We start from the raw sequence: 18,605 nt of genomic DNA, 5'->3' as shown, positions 1-18,605 counted from the left end.
ATCAAAGTTTATTAACATGTTTGTTGAGGTTATTCAAATTATACTGTACATCTCACTTTGTCTGCGTTCTTGACTAAAGCGACCAAATAAATAAAGATTATGGAAAATGATAATAATAATCATCATCCATTTAACAATCGGGGCTCAAACCCACTACTGATACATCTTGTACTCGTCAGATTAAAAGTCGAGTAGGACTTTAGCTTTCAAATGTCACTGTTATATTTTTTTTTTGGGGGGGGGGGGTTAAAGAGCCATATACAAAACGTAGATAAGGTATTAAATTTGCACATTATTTTAACTTTTTTTAAAGTTAAAAATAATTATGTACTGTAAGTACGATACCACCAAAAAATTATCAGATTTCAGTTGCTGTTTTGAAGAAATAAGCCGTAAATATGCTTTTTTCTTCTTCTTTCATGTATTAGTTTTGTCTGCTTTGTGGGAATTTACACCTGAAAAGATGACCTTTGTTTTCTTTTACAGTAGTTTATACTACCTAAATGTTAATGTTATATCAAATTTCAGACAGAAAAAATAAGTTCTCTGTCTGTTATGTAGGCTTATTATTTTCTACTTCTTTTTACATGCTTTCGTGTCTTCCAGCTGCACATTATATGACAACCAAATGTATCTAAAGTTTCATGTTACATCTCTTTCACAGCGAAAAAGCAGAAAGTGCCACGTTACAGCTGTTGTTTGTGTGTGGTTCTACCACAGATTTTTTTTTTTCCTTTTCGTCTCTCTCTTCTTTTTATACACCTCTCCAGCCGTACCTTATTCTCATTTGTTAGTTACCTTTGTGGTGGCTGGTCGAAAAATTCTCCTTCCTTTTAGTGAAAAGTACTTGTATAGATCCGTGAGAACCACTCAAGATGCCAAGACATTGTTTGTGACTGACACAATGCATTCAGAGGTCCAGGTAAGATGACCTCGGGTTTTCAACAACACGTTCAGCGTTTTCATTTTCCCCCACATGTGTATTATGAGGATTTTCTTTTGTTCAAAACAGTTAATCTGAAAGATATGTGAATAATTTCGCAAGCACATTTTAATATTTCTAAAGATTTTTCTCCCCGTAAAGTTACACAGTCTCTTCGTCAGTAGGGATTTTGTAAGAACCATTGAATGATCAGTAATGTTGAAGCAGTCGTTCATTGAACATTTAGTATAACAAGGTGATTGCCAACAGTAAATTAGGATTGTGATATATAGTGGCACGATGTTTTGAAAATGTATGAATTTTTTATTAGGAGTTCCAAATATTTCCAAATGTAGAAAACAGAAAAGTTCAGAACTAATGCAACAAACTTAGCGGTTCAATTTGAGTTTATTCTAATTAAGTAAAATAACAACAGGGAGTCGTGATTCATATACAAAATGTTCGGAAACAACATCAAAATGCTTTGGGAAATGAATACTTATAAGAATACATGAAATTTGCTCCCCAATTTATTCAACAAAATTAGAATTTGGACCAGAGACGCACCCACATAAGGGGAGGACCATCGGGTCCCCAGGCTAACTCACCATACATTTTTACACTTCCTTAACTCCTTCAGTGCGTAATTTTCAGATGCGAACCGCTGTAAAAAGTGTAAGTTTTTTGTCATTATCACTAAAAGCGCCATCATTACTTTCTTCCGACTCCAAACCTGTTGACTCTAAATCTGTTTCAAAATCTCTTACATCAGAATCACTATTTAATAACTCTTCCTCGATGTCAGCATCGTTGAAATATCGTTTTGACGCCATTACTGTGCTGCCTGCTCTCAAACAAAACATAGAATGAAAACTGTATTTGACGAAGCACGAACTCTATTTTAATTTCTTTCTTTTTTCCTCTTCTTTTAATTAAGCAACAATTGAAACCAGCTGAGCGCAAACTCGCTAAATATTGTCGGGATAACAGTACTCATAGTATGGGCAAGTATATTCGCCATACGCAATACAAAATAGCCTAAGCAAAATGAAAGCGTATATATACGCCATCCGCACAGCAGGTGCGTTTTGAAGACACGAGTTAACCTGCCACCCACACTGAAGGGGTTAATAAAACAGGGGTTAATAATGATTGATGTAGCATGAAGATTTGATCTTACACTTTATCTGTACTCTTTCTCTTCTTATTACAAAAACAATCGACGTAGTTCTATCATTTTTTTCTTAAAATGTAGATAGAAGTACTTTACAATTACTTATAGTTTTTTTTTCAGCTGCAGAATAATACCTGTTCAATATTACATAGGCGTAGTGGCTTGTACTATTGGAACCCCCGAGAGCTTGAACCCCCTCCCAACAAAAATTTATGGGTGTGCGCCTGATTTGAATAAATTTAAGAAGAAAAGAAAGAACACCAATTACTATTTGGATTATTGGAACAAGTACTGGAGGGAAATATAGTACATGGGACAAACCTGTTAGATGTTAAATTGTGACTAAACATTTAACTTGTTACACATTAAGTATATGAAGTGTTTGTGTAAAACACGGTGAAGACTTGCATAAATGAACGAAAGATGACTTTTTTTTTTTTTTTTTTGCCGGAATTGCAACGCAACTGTTTAATGTTATGTTATTCACAGTATAAAAGCTACTTAAAGATATGCAATATCACTGACGACGCCAGCTTAAATTTCTTGTGGAGGGAGGGCGCTGTGGATCAGTGGTAGAGCGCTTACCTCTGGTGCATGTGGTCTCTTGTTCGATCCCCAGCCGAGTGGATAACATCGTACTCGTGGGTTTTCTCGGGGTACTCCCACTTTCTCATTAACACCCATTCTTCCATCATCATTCACTTGCTTTAATCGTCGTCTCCCTTAGCCTAACAGGCATAATCGTTGGTCATAAAACTTACAGATTTCAAAGATTTTAATTTCTTGTGTGTGCAAGCATGGGGGGAGAGGCAGAGACATTTTGGTGGGGCAGCTATTTTTTTGTATACCTAAAATAATAGTTTTATATGACTTGGCCTGCATTATAACATATCATGACTAGGGGGGCAGTCGCGGGGCGGAAAATGTTACCGGGGGAGCCCATCCCTTGACTTTTTGTAGTGTCGTCACTGTGCAAGGTACTTCAATAATAAATGTGGTTTAATTGTTGTTATATCCCTCCCTTCGTGGTCCTCGCGATGTCTAGGTGAAATTAAGAAAAAAACAGACACAAATTTACAAAACGAGACGAGAGGAGAATTTCGAAATGAAAATTCAACAAAAAGAATTTCCGAGACGGACCGAGAAAACTATTTCTCGTCTTTTCTTACCTTTGTTCCATGAACAACATTAACAATAGCCAATAGGTCAACAGAGACTAATGTTGAGGACTCGCACCTGAAGCTGTAGGGAACTTACGAGTATGCAAGTGTGCACTTTATTTGTTTATAAAACTTTTTTTTTTTTTTTAAAAAAATCATAACTTTTATGTATATAATTTGTCTGTACAGCGGCGCAAATCTGTCTTCAACATTGGGGGACAGGTAAGACCGTTCCCATATATTTTTTTTTAAAGCGTTGTTCAAAATATTTATGAAGTTGGAAAACAATGCTGTGGAGCACAGTTGTCTTCAACATTGGGAATTGGGAAGATTTGAGGCTTATTTCGAAGGGACATCAATTTCATCTCCCTTTCCTTTGTGGCAATCGGACACAAATCATCACATTTCTTCCCCCCCCCCAATTATATTTCAAACCGGATTATTGGGGGACAGCCCCCTCAACCCCCCGGGATTTGCGCCAGTGTGTCTGTACGTACTTTATATGTATGCAAGAGAAAGATGATTATACATATGCATACACAGAAGTCGCTGATTAAAAGTATGAGCTACCTCACAACTTTCTAAAGTATAATAATTAAGCAAGCGCTGCTATTGACACACTAGAAAGATTAAGAAAAAGAAGAAGACAAAATATATATGTATTGCGAAATTGTTAGATAGCGTTTTAGAGAGGAACTTCACTTCCGCGAGTGACCAAAAGCTACTTTCTAGAACCATATAATTATATAAGGCGATGATTCGTGACTTGCTTTCGATTTTGATGCTCAAACGTAAGTGTGTGTGATTTATCTCCAGTTCGGCAATACAGATGTAAGCACGTGCGCGATAGGTGTTAATATCTCCTACACCACAAAGAAGATCATACAACAACGACAACCTTTGTTCGTGACACGTAGAACAAAAACAATTCTTTGTTCTCTAGGGATTTTAAAAACGTTGCCATCCTATTTCAGTTGAGTTTACTTAAATTCTTGTAGCAATCTATCATTTGTGTTCTCGTGTTAGTACCAAATAATATCTGAATATCGAAATATTCAATCGTATATCGAAATATAGCAATAACGAAATATACAAGCAATAACGAAATATCCCTACGGGGTATTCAGAGCACAAGGGAATCAACTCCAATTACCCAAGTTGTGAGAAAGAGGCACATGGAAAAGTTAACAATATTTCTTTACATTATAAGACTTATTTACAATATCTGGACATACATTTCTTAAGCTGTGAAAGGAACCTCAGATAGAGGACTTAAAAATTATTAAATATGTCCAAAGTGACCCCCCCCCCAAAAAAATGGACTTGATTCCCGTGTGCACTGAACGTGCCATATATTGATTAGTAATACTTTTTGATGTTGATATTTCAAAGGTTGATGGAATGTGTATTGCGTGTGGTATTGTATCGATGTGAGATATGGACTCTAGGAGAAGCGAAAGAACAGAAAATGGAAGGTTGTTGAAAATTAGATGGGGTGAATAAGATGAAATTGGTAGGAGAAAACAGGAGTATACCAAAGATTATTTCGAAAAAGAAAAGATAGGAGAGTTGGACACATTATGAGAACTGGAGGAATCACGCTATGGAGAGGATGGCAGAAGTCAATATGTTCGGGAGAAGACCACTATTAAACTATACCTACTAAATAAGCAAACAATACAACACGTTGGGAAGGGTGGGAAGCTACGTCAAACCAATTGGAAGAATTCTAGCTTAAGAAGAACGATACTATACTGGACCTCCCGAAAAAAAAAAAATGAGCAAACAACCCGGTTGAAAACAGTGTCATCATCTTGTTTTAACTTCGCAATTATGAAAATGAAATATGTAGTTTTACATCCTACGTTAATACCCTCTAGGCAAAAGAAAATGGATGATTCATGAAAAGTGAATTAGCCTATTATAAAAAATGGTGAAGTGAGAATGAGGAAGGAAACGGGATAATCCCAAGGAAACCCATGGACCTCCACAAATTCATATGACTAGGAATCGAACCAGCAATCCCTCACACCAGAGGTGATAGCTCTGTCACTGAGCCACCGTGCTTCCCAACTTTGCAATTATATGAGTGTACCTCGCGCAGGAAACGATTGAAACCCCCTAGGATAAAATGAATACAGTAAATATACATATTCATAAGGTTCTTGTAGCGACCTATAATATGTGTGTAAGAGTCCGAAGGTGGCACCACTGTTTGTCGGAACAGAGAAAGTAGAAAGTACTTTGTTGTTGTGATCAAGAAAGGAGCAGGAGGTAACCAGGTTCTCACATGACCCCTCCCTCTGTGCCCTCAGGTAATGCTTTATACTCTCCCTATCGCTTGCCCGGTCGAGGTTCACCAACCGCTTTGACTTCAGCTCCAAAGCTCAACGGGAAAAAAGAAAGGCCAGCACAGGTACACAACAACCGTCTTGGGAGGTTCTACGTTGGGGATTCCTCTTTTCCTTTTTCTTTTTCTTTTTTGGTAGATGCTTTTATGAATATTAGTTTCTTTTGCCACCCACACTGTCATTTCATGAGTTACATATGCATTAGACTCAGTGAAAAAAATCAAAGGCACTAATTCACGTGAACTAAAACTAAGATTTCATCTTCCGGACATTTTTAATGTTACTTCTAATTATGTTATTAGTTCTACTTCCGACGATGTGTTACGGTTGTTTGTATTAATGCTAAAATAATGAACAGTGGAATTAAATATGTAGTCTTACGTCACAGAGTTATGTCTTTTGACACTAAAGGATATGGATGAGTAATGTGAGTAAAAAAAGATTATGGAAGAAGTAAGGAACACAAAATAATCAGACACGCTGCTGTTGATCACAAACTCACATGGTCGGGATCGAACCAGAGACTACTTTTATCATCCATGCATATCTACTGTGTCCTTACCATCTAAAGTTCATTCAGCTCTAACCAATATTCAGTACCTCATGTAAGCAAATACACGTGGTGATTGTTTGATTTTATTGGTTAGAGAGCCTTAGATTACCCATGCGGCAGAAGAAAATAGTCCTTGCTTATAAGGCTCATTACCAGAATTCCTTAGAATTAGACAACATTTTATCTAAGAACTAAATTGAATTAATGCAATAAAAGAGAATACGCATGCATTAAAAGTGGTTTTGACCCAACTTTAGCGCGAATCACAGTTAACAAAATGGTCACATGCGGGGAATAAGTAAAACATCGACAGGGTACAAGCACGTGCTTCTCGAAAGAAGCGCTGACCGATAGCCAATCATCCTGTGACTGGTGGAGTAATACAATTCTGCAATGTTTACATCAGGATCAGAAGGTTCGTTGAATGAACTTTAGTTTATGGGATTCGATTGTGATGGGAGCACATTTGGTTCGGATCCCAGGGGGGGCACAGTGGCTCATTGGTAGAGCGCTTATCTCTGGTACGTGGCGTCCCTGGTTCGATTCCCGGCCAAGTAAGTTTGAGATGGGCAACATCGTCTCCGTGGGTTTTATCGGAGTACTCCCATTACCTCCTGCATTCTCATTCCACCAATTCTTCCATAATCATTCACTTGCCCTAAGAGTCTTTATCCCGGCGAAATTAAAATACCGCTAATTTTACAGTAATTATGTGATATCTTCGAATAGATAAAAGATAATCGAAATGTGGAACAAGAGCGCCCTAGACAATATTATTTTGCACGACTCACTTATCTGCTTTCGATTTCGAGCCATTTTGAAAATCGGCATTTATTTTCGCGTTTCTAAACAGTTGAAAACGGAAAGCCGCTAGGTGACTTGTGATAACGGTACCTCACGCAAAATAATATTGTCTAGGGCGCTCTTGTTCCATATTTCAATTATCTTTTATATATTTGAAGCTATCACATAATTACTGTAAAATTAGCGGTACTTTAATTTCGCCGGGATGAAGACTCTTAAATCATTCATCTCCCTTAGCCTAGAGGGCATAATCGTGAGGCGTTAAATTCAATGCTTTTACTTAATTTTATTTGGTTCAGTTCCCGCCCCACACTGAGCTACAGTTTCACGTCTCATGTAGTCTCGGTGCTCAAATGGACTCCAAACCAAGCAATATAGTTGTCCCCCCCTCCCAAAGCCTTGAGCTCTTCTGCAAATTGTCTTCACGCCAGCGACATAGTAACAACTATTAACCTGACTGTGGCCTATTAAGAGCATGACTGACAGACTGATACGTCTTGCTTGTATAATAAGGATGAAAAGTCATCGTAGCATTATACGATCTAAGCCATGAACACAGAAACTGAAGCTATAGCATACCGTGTCATGTAAAAGACGGCGTTGAGCAGGGAAAGGCTCTGGAGACAGAGAATTTTTGCCATTTGTATCTGTTTTACTTCCTTTTTATTTCAATATTATTAATATTAATATTTTTTCATGAATTGTGCACTCCTAATTGCCAATTTCTGACTTCTGAAAATACCCATATTTGTTTTCTTCCAGTAATGTAAGTTGCTTATTAAAAAAAAAAAAAAAAAAAAAACAGACTTTTAACTTTGAAATATTTAAATATAATATTTTAAAATAAAACGAAAACTTTGCAGTTATGATAAATTTTCACTAGGATGTGTATATACACATATTCATTGTTTGAATTCGATTGGAGTTTATCATCTCCTATCGAGCACCAAGGCTAAATGGACTTACAGTTTAACGTGAGAGCAAATCACATGTACTGCTACTAAGAATCGAACCCGGGTCTCTTGCACTGTGTGTAGCCTGTTATCCCTCGAGGAATTGCCCTATATTTGATGTTCAGATTCTGCTATATCTCACAGGACACTAATTTAGAATGGCACACACTAATCTCTTCGTTTTCAGTTTAAGATACTCTGTTATGTATGTCTGTCAATTTAATCTTCTTCCGGGGGCCACGGTGGCTCAGTGGTAGAGCGTTGCTTGGGGTCCCGGGTTCGATCCCAGCCCCCACCAAGTGAACTTTGTGGTGGACAAACACCGTGTGCGTGGGTTCTCCCGTTTCCTCCCACTTTCTTCATTTCCCTCATTACTCATCATCACCGTCTCCTTTAGCCTAACCGGCATAACCGCGGGACGTAAAACTCAAAGATTTCATTTCATTTAATCTTTTTCCTTCTATTTTGCCTTTTACTGTATCTTCTAGGACACGTCTGATAAAACAATATGTCACAGAATACGCTTTTTGTTAAGTATTTGAGAGAATAAGATTGTATGTTTATCAAAAACAAGCGGGATTGGTGGCACCGGCTTTGCCGCCGAATGAAACCCGCTCTACAGGGGGCTTTATTGAGACAACCCTTGTTCGACCCATGAGAGGCCATGTATCTGTTCGTGGGACTCCACAAGGCTTTCCTGTCTTCTCCCACATTCGTATTCCACCAATTCTTTCATTATCATTTTACTTTCATTAATAATCCGTCTCTTTTAGCCTATAGGGTATAATCGTGGGACGTAAAACTATAAATCCCACTCCGTTTAAGACGGTCTTAATTGTGAGATTAATATAGAAACACCATAACTTTTAATAATGATCATAAAGATTATAATAATAATAATATTATAACAAAGATGAGAACTCTTAACTGCCTGTCTAGGTTTAGTACACCCCCACATACTATGTTTGTGTGTGATGGATATGCATTTCTAGTTCGTTAAAATGCTAGTATGTATGCTCTAATTTCAAAGTTGATTGCAAGCGAGTTTATCCTTTTCTAAATACGGATTGACATAAACATATTGAGCTCGTCAATTTCGCGTCAACTAGAGTGCAAATAGTGTTGTGTCTGGTAACAGGACTTGAGAACAGTTAGGTCTCGATGATGCTTTAAAAGCACATGCAGGAAGTAACCCGTTTCCCCTTTATGGATTATCAAAGGCCTTGTTTCCTGTATGATCGCTTGTGATGTGGGGGATAGTCTACTTCTTGTTTCTGCGTTGTTGTATCTGCACTGCACACGGCCTGGCGTTCATGACTGTCGCGTAAAGGTCATTGTTACTCTGATAAATACATCCGCAACTGCCTTTCAAACCCTGCCTTTTATATATATAGGGTCTATATATATATATATATATATATATATATATATATATATATATATAAATAAATAATATGTGTCCCCAACACAGGGCCGGCGCTAGCAATTTTGCCGCCTTGGGCGGTGCTTTCACATGCCGCCCCTTTAATCTGCAAACCTTATTTTGACAGATAACGTTCAAGTGTCATTTAAAAACATGTATAAAATGGAAAAGTAAACAAAACAAAAAAGAACTACTTTTCTGGAATGCTCACGTAATATTTAAACGACTCTATACTGACACAATATTCAGTATGCTCGATTTCGCTGTATATCTGTAATATACAGCAGCGCATACAGAAAATAAAATTTTAAAAATATACTTTAGTCATGACTAAGAATTTTAATTTTTAGGCTTATTTTATATCAAAAGGCGTTTTCAATAGAGTATGGAGCAAGAAGATAATACAGTAAATCAGATATTATGGTAAATGTAAGTGATTAGACTAAGCCTTATAATGTACTAAAACACAATAGACATACATAAATTTAACATACTTAATCGAAAGAAACTTTTCTTGCTTTGATATGAGCAAATTCCTTTATCACATCGCGTAATCCAATGTTTTAGCCAATTTGTGTTCTATTGATATCGTCGCTAGACCACTCAAGCGTGTTTCAGACATAGAAGAGTGTAGATAGTTTCTAATAAACTTAAGTTTCCAAAAACTTCTTTCTCCACTTGCCACTGTTACAGGCAAGATTAACAAAATTCTACGTGCAATACTAACATTGGGAGCAAAGTCATGTTCCTTAATTATTATTATTATTATTATTATTATTATTATTATTATTATTATTATTATTATTATTATTATTATTATTATTATTATTATTATTATTATTATTATTATTATTATTATTTTGTGAACTTTCACAGGCTTAATTATAGTGGATAACACTTTCAGTTTGTCTTTCAAATCACTGGGGTTAATATCTTTCAGTTCTTCGTGTGTTAAAATGGTGGTAAGTTTAGTACACTTTTCAGACAAAAAGTTCAGGTGGTAGGCTATATCTTTACGATTACTTATATCGCAAAGAAAATTGAAATACTCGCTGTGATGTTTAAGTTGCTCAAATCTTTCTCTTAAAAGCTAACACAATCACTTCTAGAACTTTGTAATAAAAATCGATCTTGTATCTTGTTTGTGGATATTTTCAGTAGCTTCATCATCTGCCTCGCACTGAAACTGTCTCTTCTTTCGACTTCGAGCTTGCACTGTATTACGTATCAGTGGATCACCCGTATCTAATGCTGAAGCCAAGTCCACCGCATCAACTAAGTAAGATTTAAACTTTGCATAATTTCCGCTCCTCTCAAAGTACCCAGACATATTTTCAAGAAATCCTACTGCATCCAACACATGAGAATCAATGCTTTAAAGTCATATCAGACAACGAGTGAGTAAAGGAAAGAAAAGTAACTCAGCTGATTTGCTATACACAGAGCATCGTGGACGACCATTCTATCGGTTCTATTGTCATTACTTATTTGAAGTAAGGCATCATAAACTTCCTATATTTGATAACTGAGTCAGAGCATCAATTCGGCTCTCCCACCTTGTGGTGGATAATGATTTTAAAGTGAGACTACTAATATGTTCCTTTAGTATGGCCTAACGTTGAACTGACACAGAAAAAAAAGTCATAAACTTTTTTTAGCTATACAAAAAATGAAACATTTCTCAAGAAATAATACGCTGTACGATTTATTATATTCGGAATGAACAATTTGTAAATTGGTCAAAAACTCGCTATTAGAACCTAAATGTCTCTAGATGCTACAGGCTAGAACGGCCTATCTCAAGTGGGAGTGTACCTTTTGCATACTTAGAGCGGAGCGTTAGAACATTATTGAATAGAAAAAAATATAAAAAGACACCGTGATAATCTTATGCACTCTAGCTCAAAACCCTATCTACACCACTGCAAGGGAAATATTGAACGAGGTACAATACCTGTGGCTAGTAGTTTGATAATTGAAAACGTGGAGGAATGCTCTGAATTTCCTGAGAGAGTATTTTCTTGAATGTGAGTGAAGTAAGTTCAATTACATTCTCAGGTTAATTTTATATTTCCATGTGGGCCTATTACGAAGCATCATATTTTGATAATATACTTTTCTTTTTCAAATTTTGCCGCCCATTAGACTTCCCGCTCTGGGCGGTGGCACGGCTCGACCCCCCCTCGCGCCGGCTCTGCCCCAACACCATTATTACAATTTAATAACATGTTACCCAGGGGTGTACACAACTGGGAGTCATGACGGAAAATACATCATTGACATTTTAGGATGGGAGGAGAAAAGTGAGACATTTAAACAAGGTGGTAACAAAAATTTTTAAGAGTGTGTGCGTTTGTAGAACATTTTTAATGAAGATAGCACCAGGAGACATGTTCGAGATCTGAATATTTGAGAAAGTTTAGCAATACTTTTGTTAGAGCTTCCAGACGTCCAAGTTTAGCCGGGCATTCCCAGATTTGCATCTTCTGCGCCCTCTCAAATTGTTCAAAATTCAAAATGTCCTGACTATTCTCCAAAACGTAAGTTAATGTCATTCGTGCGATATATATATTCGTCACTCATTTTTGGTGAGGTTGAGCTATTATTGAACTAATTCTGGTGATATATTTCAGCTAAAAGCAAGTGCATAATTATGACTATACTGGACATTTTTATATGAATTTCACTGTTTTCTAGTTCGAAAATCTGGGAGTCTTAGGTTTTGTGAAGACACGTGCAACGAGAACTTGCGAGGGGAGGGGGGGTGGATCATGAAGATTGGGGAAAACACCTCTGTGTGATTCTTATCATTTTGAACGTATTATACGCCGTTCATGTAAGTTAATTCATTTTTATTCTTTACGTTCTAGTGAAAAAATAAAGGTTCTACTTGGCCCTATTGATTTTTTCAGAAATAAGAAAAATGAAATTTTTGTTTGGCGAAATCTCACGGTTATTCCGGTTAGGCTAAAAGATACCGGGATGATGAGTATGAATGAAATGGTGGAATAAAGAAACTGGAAGGAGAAGGGAGATCCGGAGAAAATATACGCGCAAAGTATTTGCCCACCACAAAGTTCACTTAGCGTGAGCTGGGATCGAACCAAGGATGTTTTCATAAATCAAAATTGTTTTATAAAATTATATTTAAAAAAAAAAATCTTATCGAGGAATGTGGTCCTCAGTTTTGTGATATTTTAATGTTTGTAGTGAGTGGTCAGCAATTTTTTGAAGACGTTCTAATTTTATAGTTATGTACGTATTTATTTATCTCCAGCAGAATTGAACCCGGGATCACACTTACCCTCCAGGCTGATACAGTGGTTAGCGCGAGCTCCTTTGGTGCACATGCTTGAGGGCTTGATTCCCGGTGGGAGAGCATTGAATGCGTTTGTCTCATATAGCCTCGGTGCTAAAAAAAGGAACGCCGAACTTAAACAAACACATGAAGATATTTCAAGCAGAGAAAATATATATTTTTTAATTAGAGACTTATATCGTATTGGACATTGGAAAGCTAATGGAGAAATCAAAGAATATTTATAAAATAGTAGCTAATATATTTTTCTAAGAAAATGATACGCAAGAAGCACAAGTTGATACATAAGTTGGTAGTGAGGACTAGTATCATGCATATTATGATTGCAATATATGTTGAATACAATATAAATTTAACCATAACAATAATATTCATAAAGAACTAGTTGTACTTGGTTTCCCTGTTTTTTTTTTTCAAAGAACTCTCTCGTTAGCATACGCGCTTTTGGACTGTGAGACCTAGGTTCGATTCCCGGCGGGGTCTCATGTGGTTCGGATTCCATGTTAAGCTGTAGGTGCACGTCTCATATAGCCTTGCTGTTGAAAGGGATGCTAAACTGAAACTCATTTCTTCTTCTTCAATGTAGTAATTTAAAAATATTAATCTGAAAAGTCAAGCAATAAATGGGATTCAAATATTGCTACCTTTGTAATTTGATCATATGGTTTTGGTTGCATAGCAATGGATAAGTGACTTGTGTGTCACATATGTTAAGTTGGCCACTTCTGCATATTGGATATAGTTTTCTCTGTAAAAGGCGGTAGTCAAATTAAGTTTCGCTCTATTTGGATTTATGTACTATATTATAACCTCTGATCGTAACTACAAATACAGGAACAAGTTCTTTACATACGGTATAATGATACCATAAAGGCTATATGGTATCAAAGTCGTACCCAGGGGATGACCAATGGAGGTAAGAGCCCCCTCTCGAAATTGTAAACTCGCATTTCAACCATGTGTCATTTTGAACAGTATTTACTGTTAAGAAAGTTAACAAACAAATGCTAAATAATATCGGAGTGATTTCTCAGTTCAAGTGATGAAGCGAAACGGTTGCTTTAGAAGGGGAAAAAGAAAAATAAATCTATTGTAGTTCCACTTAGAGAAGAATACAAATTAAAAAGAAAAAAAAAGTTATACTGTGTAGACTTGCCAAAACTGGTCACAGCCAAAGAAAATGACAAGAGTAGCCACAATGGAAGCACAATAAATATATTTCCTCTTTTATATTTTGGCGGTCCGTAATCTTCCGAGATGTCTTTTTACCTTTTTTAATATAATCCATCCGTCCGTTCAACTTTGTCAGCATTAACAATAAATTCTAACGGTCACACAGACGCCGATCTGAAGAAGAGTGCAAGTGTCTACTTGGCTCAAGGTTTGTCCTTGAGCCTCCTTCTTCTTGTGTTGAAGCCGCGCGGAGGAGGGCCACAGTTGATCTTCCACCACGCGGAGGCCCTGCTGAGGTTTTCTTCGCTCGCCTACTTCAAAAGCACTCCCTGGACATTGACCTAGTCGCAATCATGTCCAACAATTTCATTCCTCCTAATACATAAAAGATATTGAAGCGTTTGTATTACTAATGGAAATCGTGATAGAGCAACAAATAGGAGATAAACACACCAACTTTAAAAAAAAAAAAATCTAAAAAGATGAGCGACACGGCAGTTTCTCTTCATAAAAAGTTGTTGTTTAAGCTTGTGGATAATGTCAACGTTTCAAAATTCAATGAAAAAAGATAGTGTTTTCTTCTTCTTCTCATTCTTGAAACAATCTTTTTCTTACCGGTTTTCTTTTCAAGATCTTCTAGTTAAGCTGTTTTAATCTATAGTGGAATCACTTCCAGTTTGTTTAGTACATGTGAAATCGAAAGCGGTTTTACCATGTCTGTATATACATGCATGTAACAAAACGTTTAATAATGTTACTCAGGTTTTATTTGGAAAATGTCCTACATCAAAAGAAATTATCTATTTAGGAAAAGTTACTGAACTGGCTAGTTCACTGATATTGTATTTTTTATTGTTAGTATTATGGATAACTTGCGCATGAGTGTTAAACACACAACGATAAATAAATGCTTTTTCAACTATTGTACGTATGTGAACATGTTTACTGAAGTTGTTCGGTATGACAGTTCGGTGGTTAATTTGTATAGTGTGTTTCAGTCAATAGGAGTGCAGTTCGGCAAATGTCTTTGAAGTTCCCATGCTGAATTTTACAAAAGTATCCCTCCCTCCCTTTTTTTGATCCCATTTGCGGGGTTGCAACACCCACTATGTCTGTTTTTTTTCTTCCCAGTACTATGGCTAATATGAAACATGTCAGGCAATGTAAGAACAAGGAAACTGATCTTGGAAACAGGGAATTTAACACTAACTTAAAGGACAGCATTTGAAACTGTGGCAACTAAGAGTTCACGTGAAGTTGACAAACGACTATCAATTGTTTGAAATGAGGATTCAAGTGGGTCATTTGGTTATCGGGTGTGTTTTCCGCAAGATCCCTCGGATGATGACTTATTTATAGCACGAGTCACCACACATACGAGTAGAAGGCGGCATTCTTTATATACGTATTGCACTCCGCTCGAAGAAGCGAACTATACCTTACTATTCCTTTTCAGTATCGATTCTACCGTCTTAGCTCCAAACTAAGTAGTATCTTTAAAATTTCAGAAGAAAAATACAATACTCAAGTATGTGCCACTCCCTTAAGGATCGAGAGAAAAAAAGACAATTAGATTTGGGGGGAGGGCAGGGGTGGATCAAAGCTGAATGTTTGGGGGACGGTTGTACGAAGTCAAATCAAGGTAAGAGTGTATTGCAGAAAAAAGGCGGTAAAACAAATTTAGAAAAGGAGAAGGAGCTCTTCTGTAGAATTAACTTATTGAGAAATTGATAATGATGGATTACAAATAATAATAATAATAATATAATAAGTAATAGTACAATAAAGAAAAGAATGCGAATTCCTTTTAAATCAATACCTTTTAAATTTCTATTCATACGCTAGTTTTTATTACTTCCTTCTTTTCCTTGCTATTTTCAATTGTATTTGCATGTAAAATACACCTGTGATTTCGAAGGTGGACTTTTTTTTTTTTAAAGCAAGAATGCCAAGGTATTTAATTTCTTGCTATTTATTGCTTAATTTGACTTCTGCAACATAAAACAAAAAAGTAAGGCCTACCTATTTTAGGTTTTATTTTACAGTTATAATACAAACGTGAAATTTTTTAGGATAGGTTTTATGTTTAAAATTTTAAAAAAATATCCTATTCTGGGGGCGGAGCGATCGTTTGATCGTCCCTGGGGGAGGGGAATGATGATTTTATTTTACCATACGCAATATATATACTATTCCTAAAACAATCTGTGTTCCACATAACCTCAATGTGATGTGTAAAAGTGGGATTATCTCCTGTATATGTGAGAAGTGAAGGTTCAAAATGGAAAATTATCATCATTAAGGAGTTTGGATTATCAAAGCACCATTATATATTTACCCTATCTGTCCGTGTGTCCGTCCGATTGAGAGCTAAAATATTTCAAGAACCACTAAATGGATCACCATCAATTTAAGCCAGGCCATAGAGAGTCACAAGTTATGAATCTAGTTTGTTGATGGAGGGCGATCCATCTACCTGTGGTAGAAATCGACAATTTCCCGTTTTAACGTTGATCGCTAGAGTAAAAACGGTAATAGCGAAAAGTGGTTTTCTGCAATCAATTAATCGTCCCAGGATTATATTCAATCTTTAATCTCTTCACAAAGTCAGGAATCTACTGCTACTTTCGGTTTCTCCTCACACAATAGAAGCCAAACTTCTTCACGTGGTGTGCACGTGATATAGTTACATGTTTCTTTTTTTTCAATAATCTCCACTATTGCTTTTTTTCTCTTTGACTTTCATTAACACTTCCTCATTGGCTTTCAATTCCAATTTTCCTTTTTCTTCTCCATATTCGTATTTCAAGCAAACTCCAGTTTTCTTTTCATTGCTATTATGTAATATCCACTCTTGTGTCCTGTACGTTCTGCAATACTGAACGGGAAATAATTTGACAAATTGAATACTCCGAGAAGCACGAAAAAAACTAATAAAATTTAAAATTTATATATATATATATATATATATATATACAACGTCTGGGAGGTGTTTTTGTTGCAAGATCACTCATGCCTGAAACTAGGTTTCTCCTCATATAGATTATCTCATACTGAAACCATTGTTCTCCAGATGATTAGCGTCCAGCGGGTGCACTTATAGAAGATCGCATAAAATACAAAAGAACTACCATACAATAATTGCTGAAGTAGGAAGAAATAGTTCCACACCATATATGGTTTCGTCACTTTGTAATAACGAAGAGATGCACCAACTTTCTCACTTGAACTAGTTCGGTTTTCATATTCATGCTAGACTTGAAAGATATTCACTTAAATTTCCTTCGATCTATGTTTTATTGGGACGTGGAGAGCCGATAATAAATAAAATACCACACATTTCTAAAACCGTTCTTACGACATCCAAAGATTAACAGAAGATGTCGTCTATCAACATATACAGAAGATAAACTTAGGTCATTGATTAAATTAAGTAGGTGCCCCGTACTAAACCCCCTACGACTGCCTATTGAGTTCGATCAATTTAAAAAGTTATGCTTCAATGTGTACTTTACCAAGCAGCTCTTTGTCACTCCAATTTAGTTTCAGGAGCCAATAATATCCCACCCAGAGAGTAGAATGAATAAACCTAGTTAGTATAAAAGAATAAAAACTCTTTATTGTCAATGGACCCTGCTCAGTACGATAGGTAAATTTCATTGTCACAAGATTTCAGAAGTTTTTACTTTCCTAAAAGTGACACCATTTGTAGAGAAACCTATATGTATGGTTATGTAAATATGACAAAAAGCCATTTGAACACAAAGAACGGAAAGAGAATAATCGAAGGTAAAGAAAGGAAGGTAGGTATACTAAGAGGAACGTGCTTAGTGATTGCATTTCAACTGTTTTATTGGATGAAGGTGAAGTAAAACGCAAGCAAGTTATTGGCGTAGGGAATGAGGAGAGAGAAAACCAGCTGAAGGAACCAGCAGCTGGTTCTTTGCGTAGCACACGTCTTCGCCTCACTGCCTGGTCTTCTCTTCTTGCAGCTGTCAGGAGAGATGAGGAGGTAGTAGAAGGCCAAAAGGGGCAAAGAAGAAGAGGAAGAAAGTACCAAACAGAAGCAACATAACGAAGCAAAACCACTAAAACCAATCCAATGTGTTTTTGTCTTGCTTACTGACTGCTTGCCCCTTTTTATCAAACGAGCCAAACCAAACCACCTGCAAGGTTTCAAAAAGTCTTGCTTCAAGGTACATAACTAACAGCTGATGGAGCATCCTGTCTGATCATCTTTCTTTCTTTCTTTCTTTATTGTTCATTGGATGCAGCACCTGGTGAACATGTGTCATCTCTTTTTGACATATCACCGACCGACCGTCTCTTTCCTTCCTTTTTACTCAGAGAGACAAACAAGGGAACAAGCTAGTAACTTATTTTTAAAACGTCGGACAGTGATCTTGTGTTAACAAAGTTATTTATCAAACCTGATGTACATGCGTCGTTTAATTGTTTTTTGAGACTGTATACATTATTCTCTATATTATTTATAAAATAGATTTGTAGACATTGTGTATGAAGGTTAGTATCTTTTAGCTAAGAGGTGAAACTCAGTAACGAAGCACGGACATTATTTTTGGAAGGTTTATCTTATTTGAAAGCCTAAGAAGAAAGCAACTTCTTAGCACAAAAAAGCATCGGAGGTTTTTAGCCCTCCTTCAACCCCAAAACAAACGAAATAGTAAAAAAAATAAATAAAAAAGAACTCAAGCTAATTGAACCGAAATTTGTGCTTTTTGGAAAAGTTGCCATAGATTTTTACTACTTTTA

At 36.4% G+C, this 18,605-nt stretch overlaps 1 protein-coding gene across 3 annotated transcripts in view; it reads left to right on the top strand.

Annotated features, from left to right (window-relative positions):
• LOC145693259 (uncharacterized) overlaps positions 1 to 18,605 on the top strand; it is a 282,473-nt gene that overhangs the window by 22,004 nt on the left and 241,864 nt on the right. For 2 of the 3 annotated variants that reach the window (XM_081769096.1, XM_081769095.1), the window contains exon 1: positions 890 to 922. The exons of the other annotated variant lie outside the window; for it this stretch is intronic. In XM_081769096.1, the coding sequence (XP_081625222.1) occupies positions 905 to 922 (18 nt within the window). In that variant the 5' untranslated portion in view covers positions 890 to 904. Of the gene's footprint in view, positions 1 to 889; positions 923 to 18,605 lie in introns of those variants that run through there. 3 annotated transcript variants of the gene reach the window in all.

Source organism: Thermobia domestica, chromosome 8 (assembly GCF_964235325.1).
Source record: "Thermobia domestica chromosome 8, izTheDome1.hap1.1, whole genome shotgun sequence".
Classification (NCBI taxonomy): domain Eukaryota; kingdom Metazoa; phylum Arthropoda; class Insecta; order Zygentoma; family Lepismatidae; genus Thermobia; species Thermobia domestica.
Note: the sequence above shows the minus strand (reverse complement) of the source record. Positions and strands in the feature narration are given on the sequence as shown.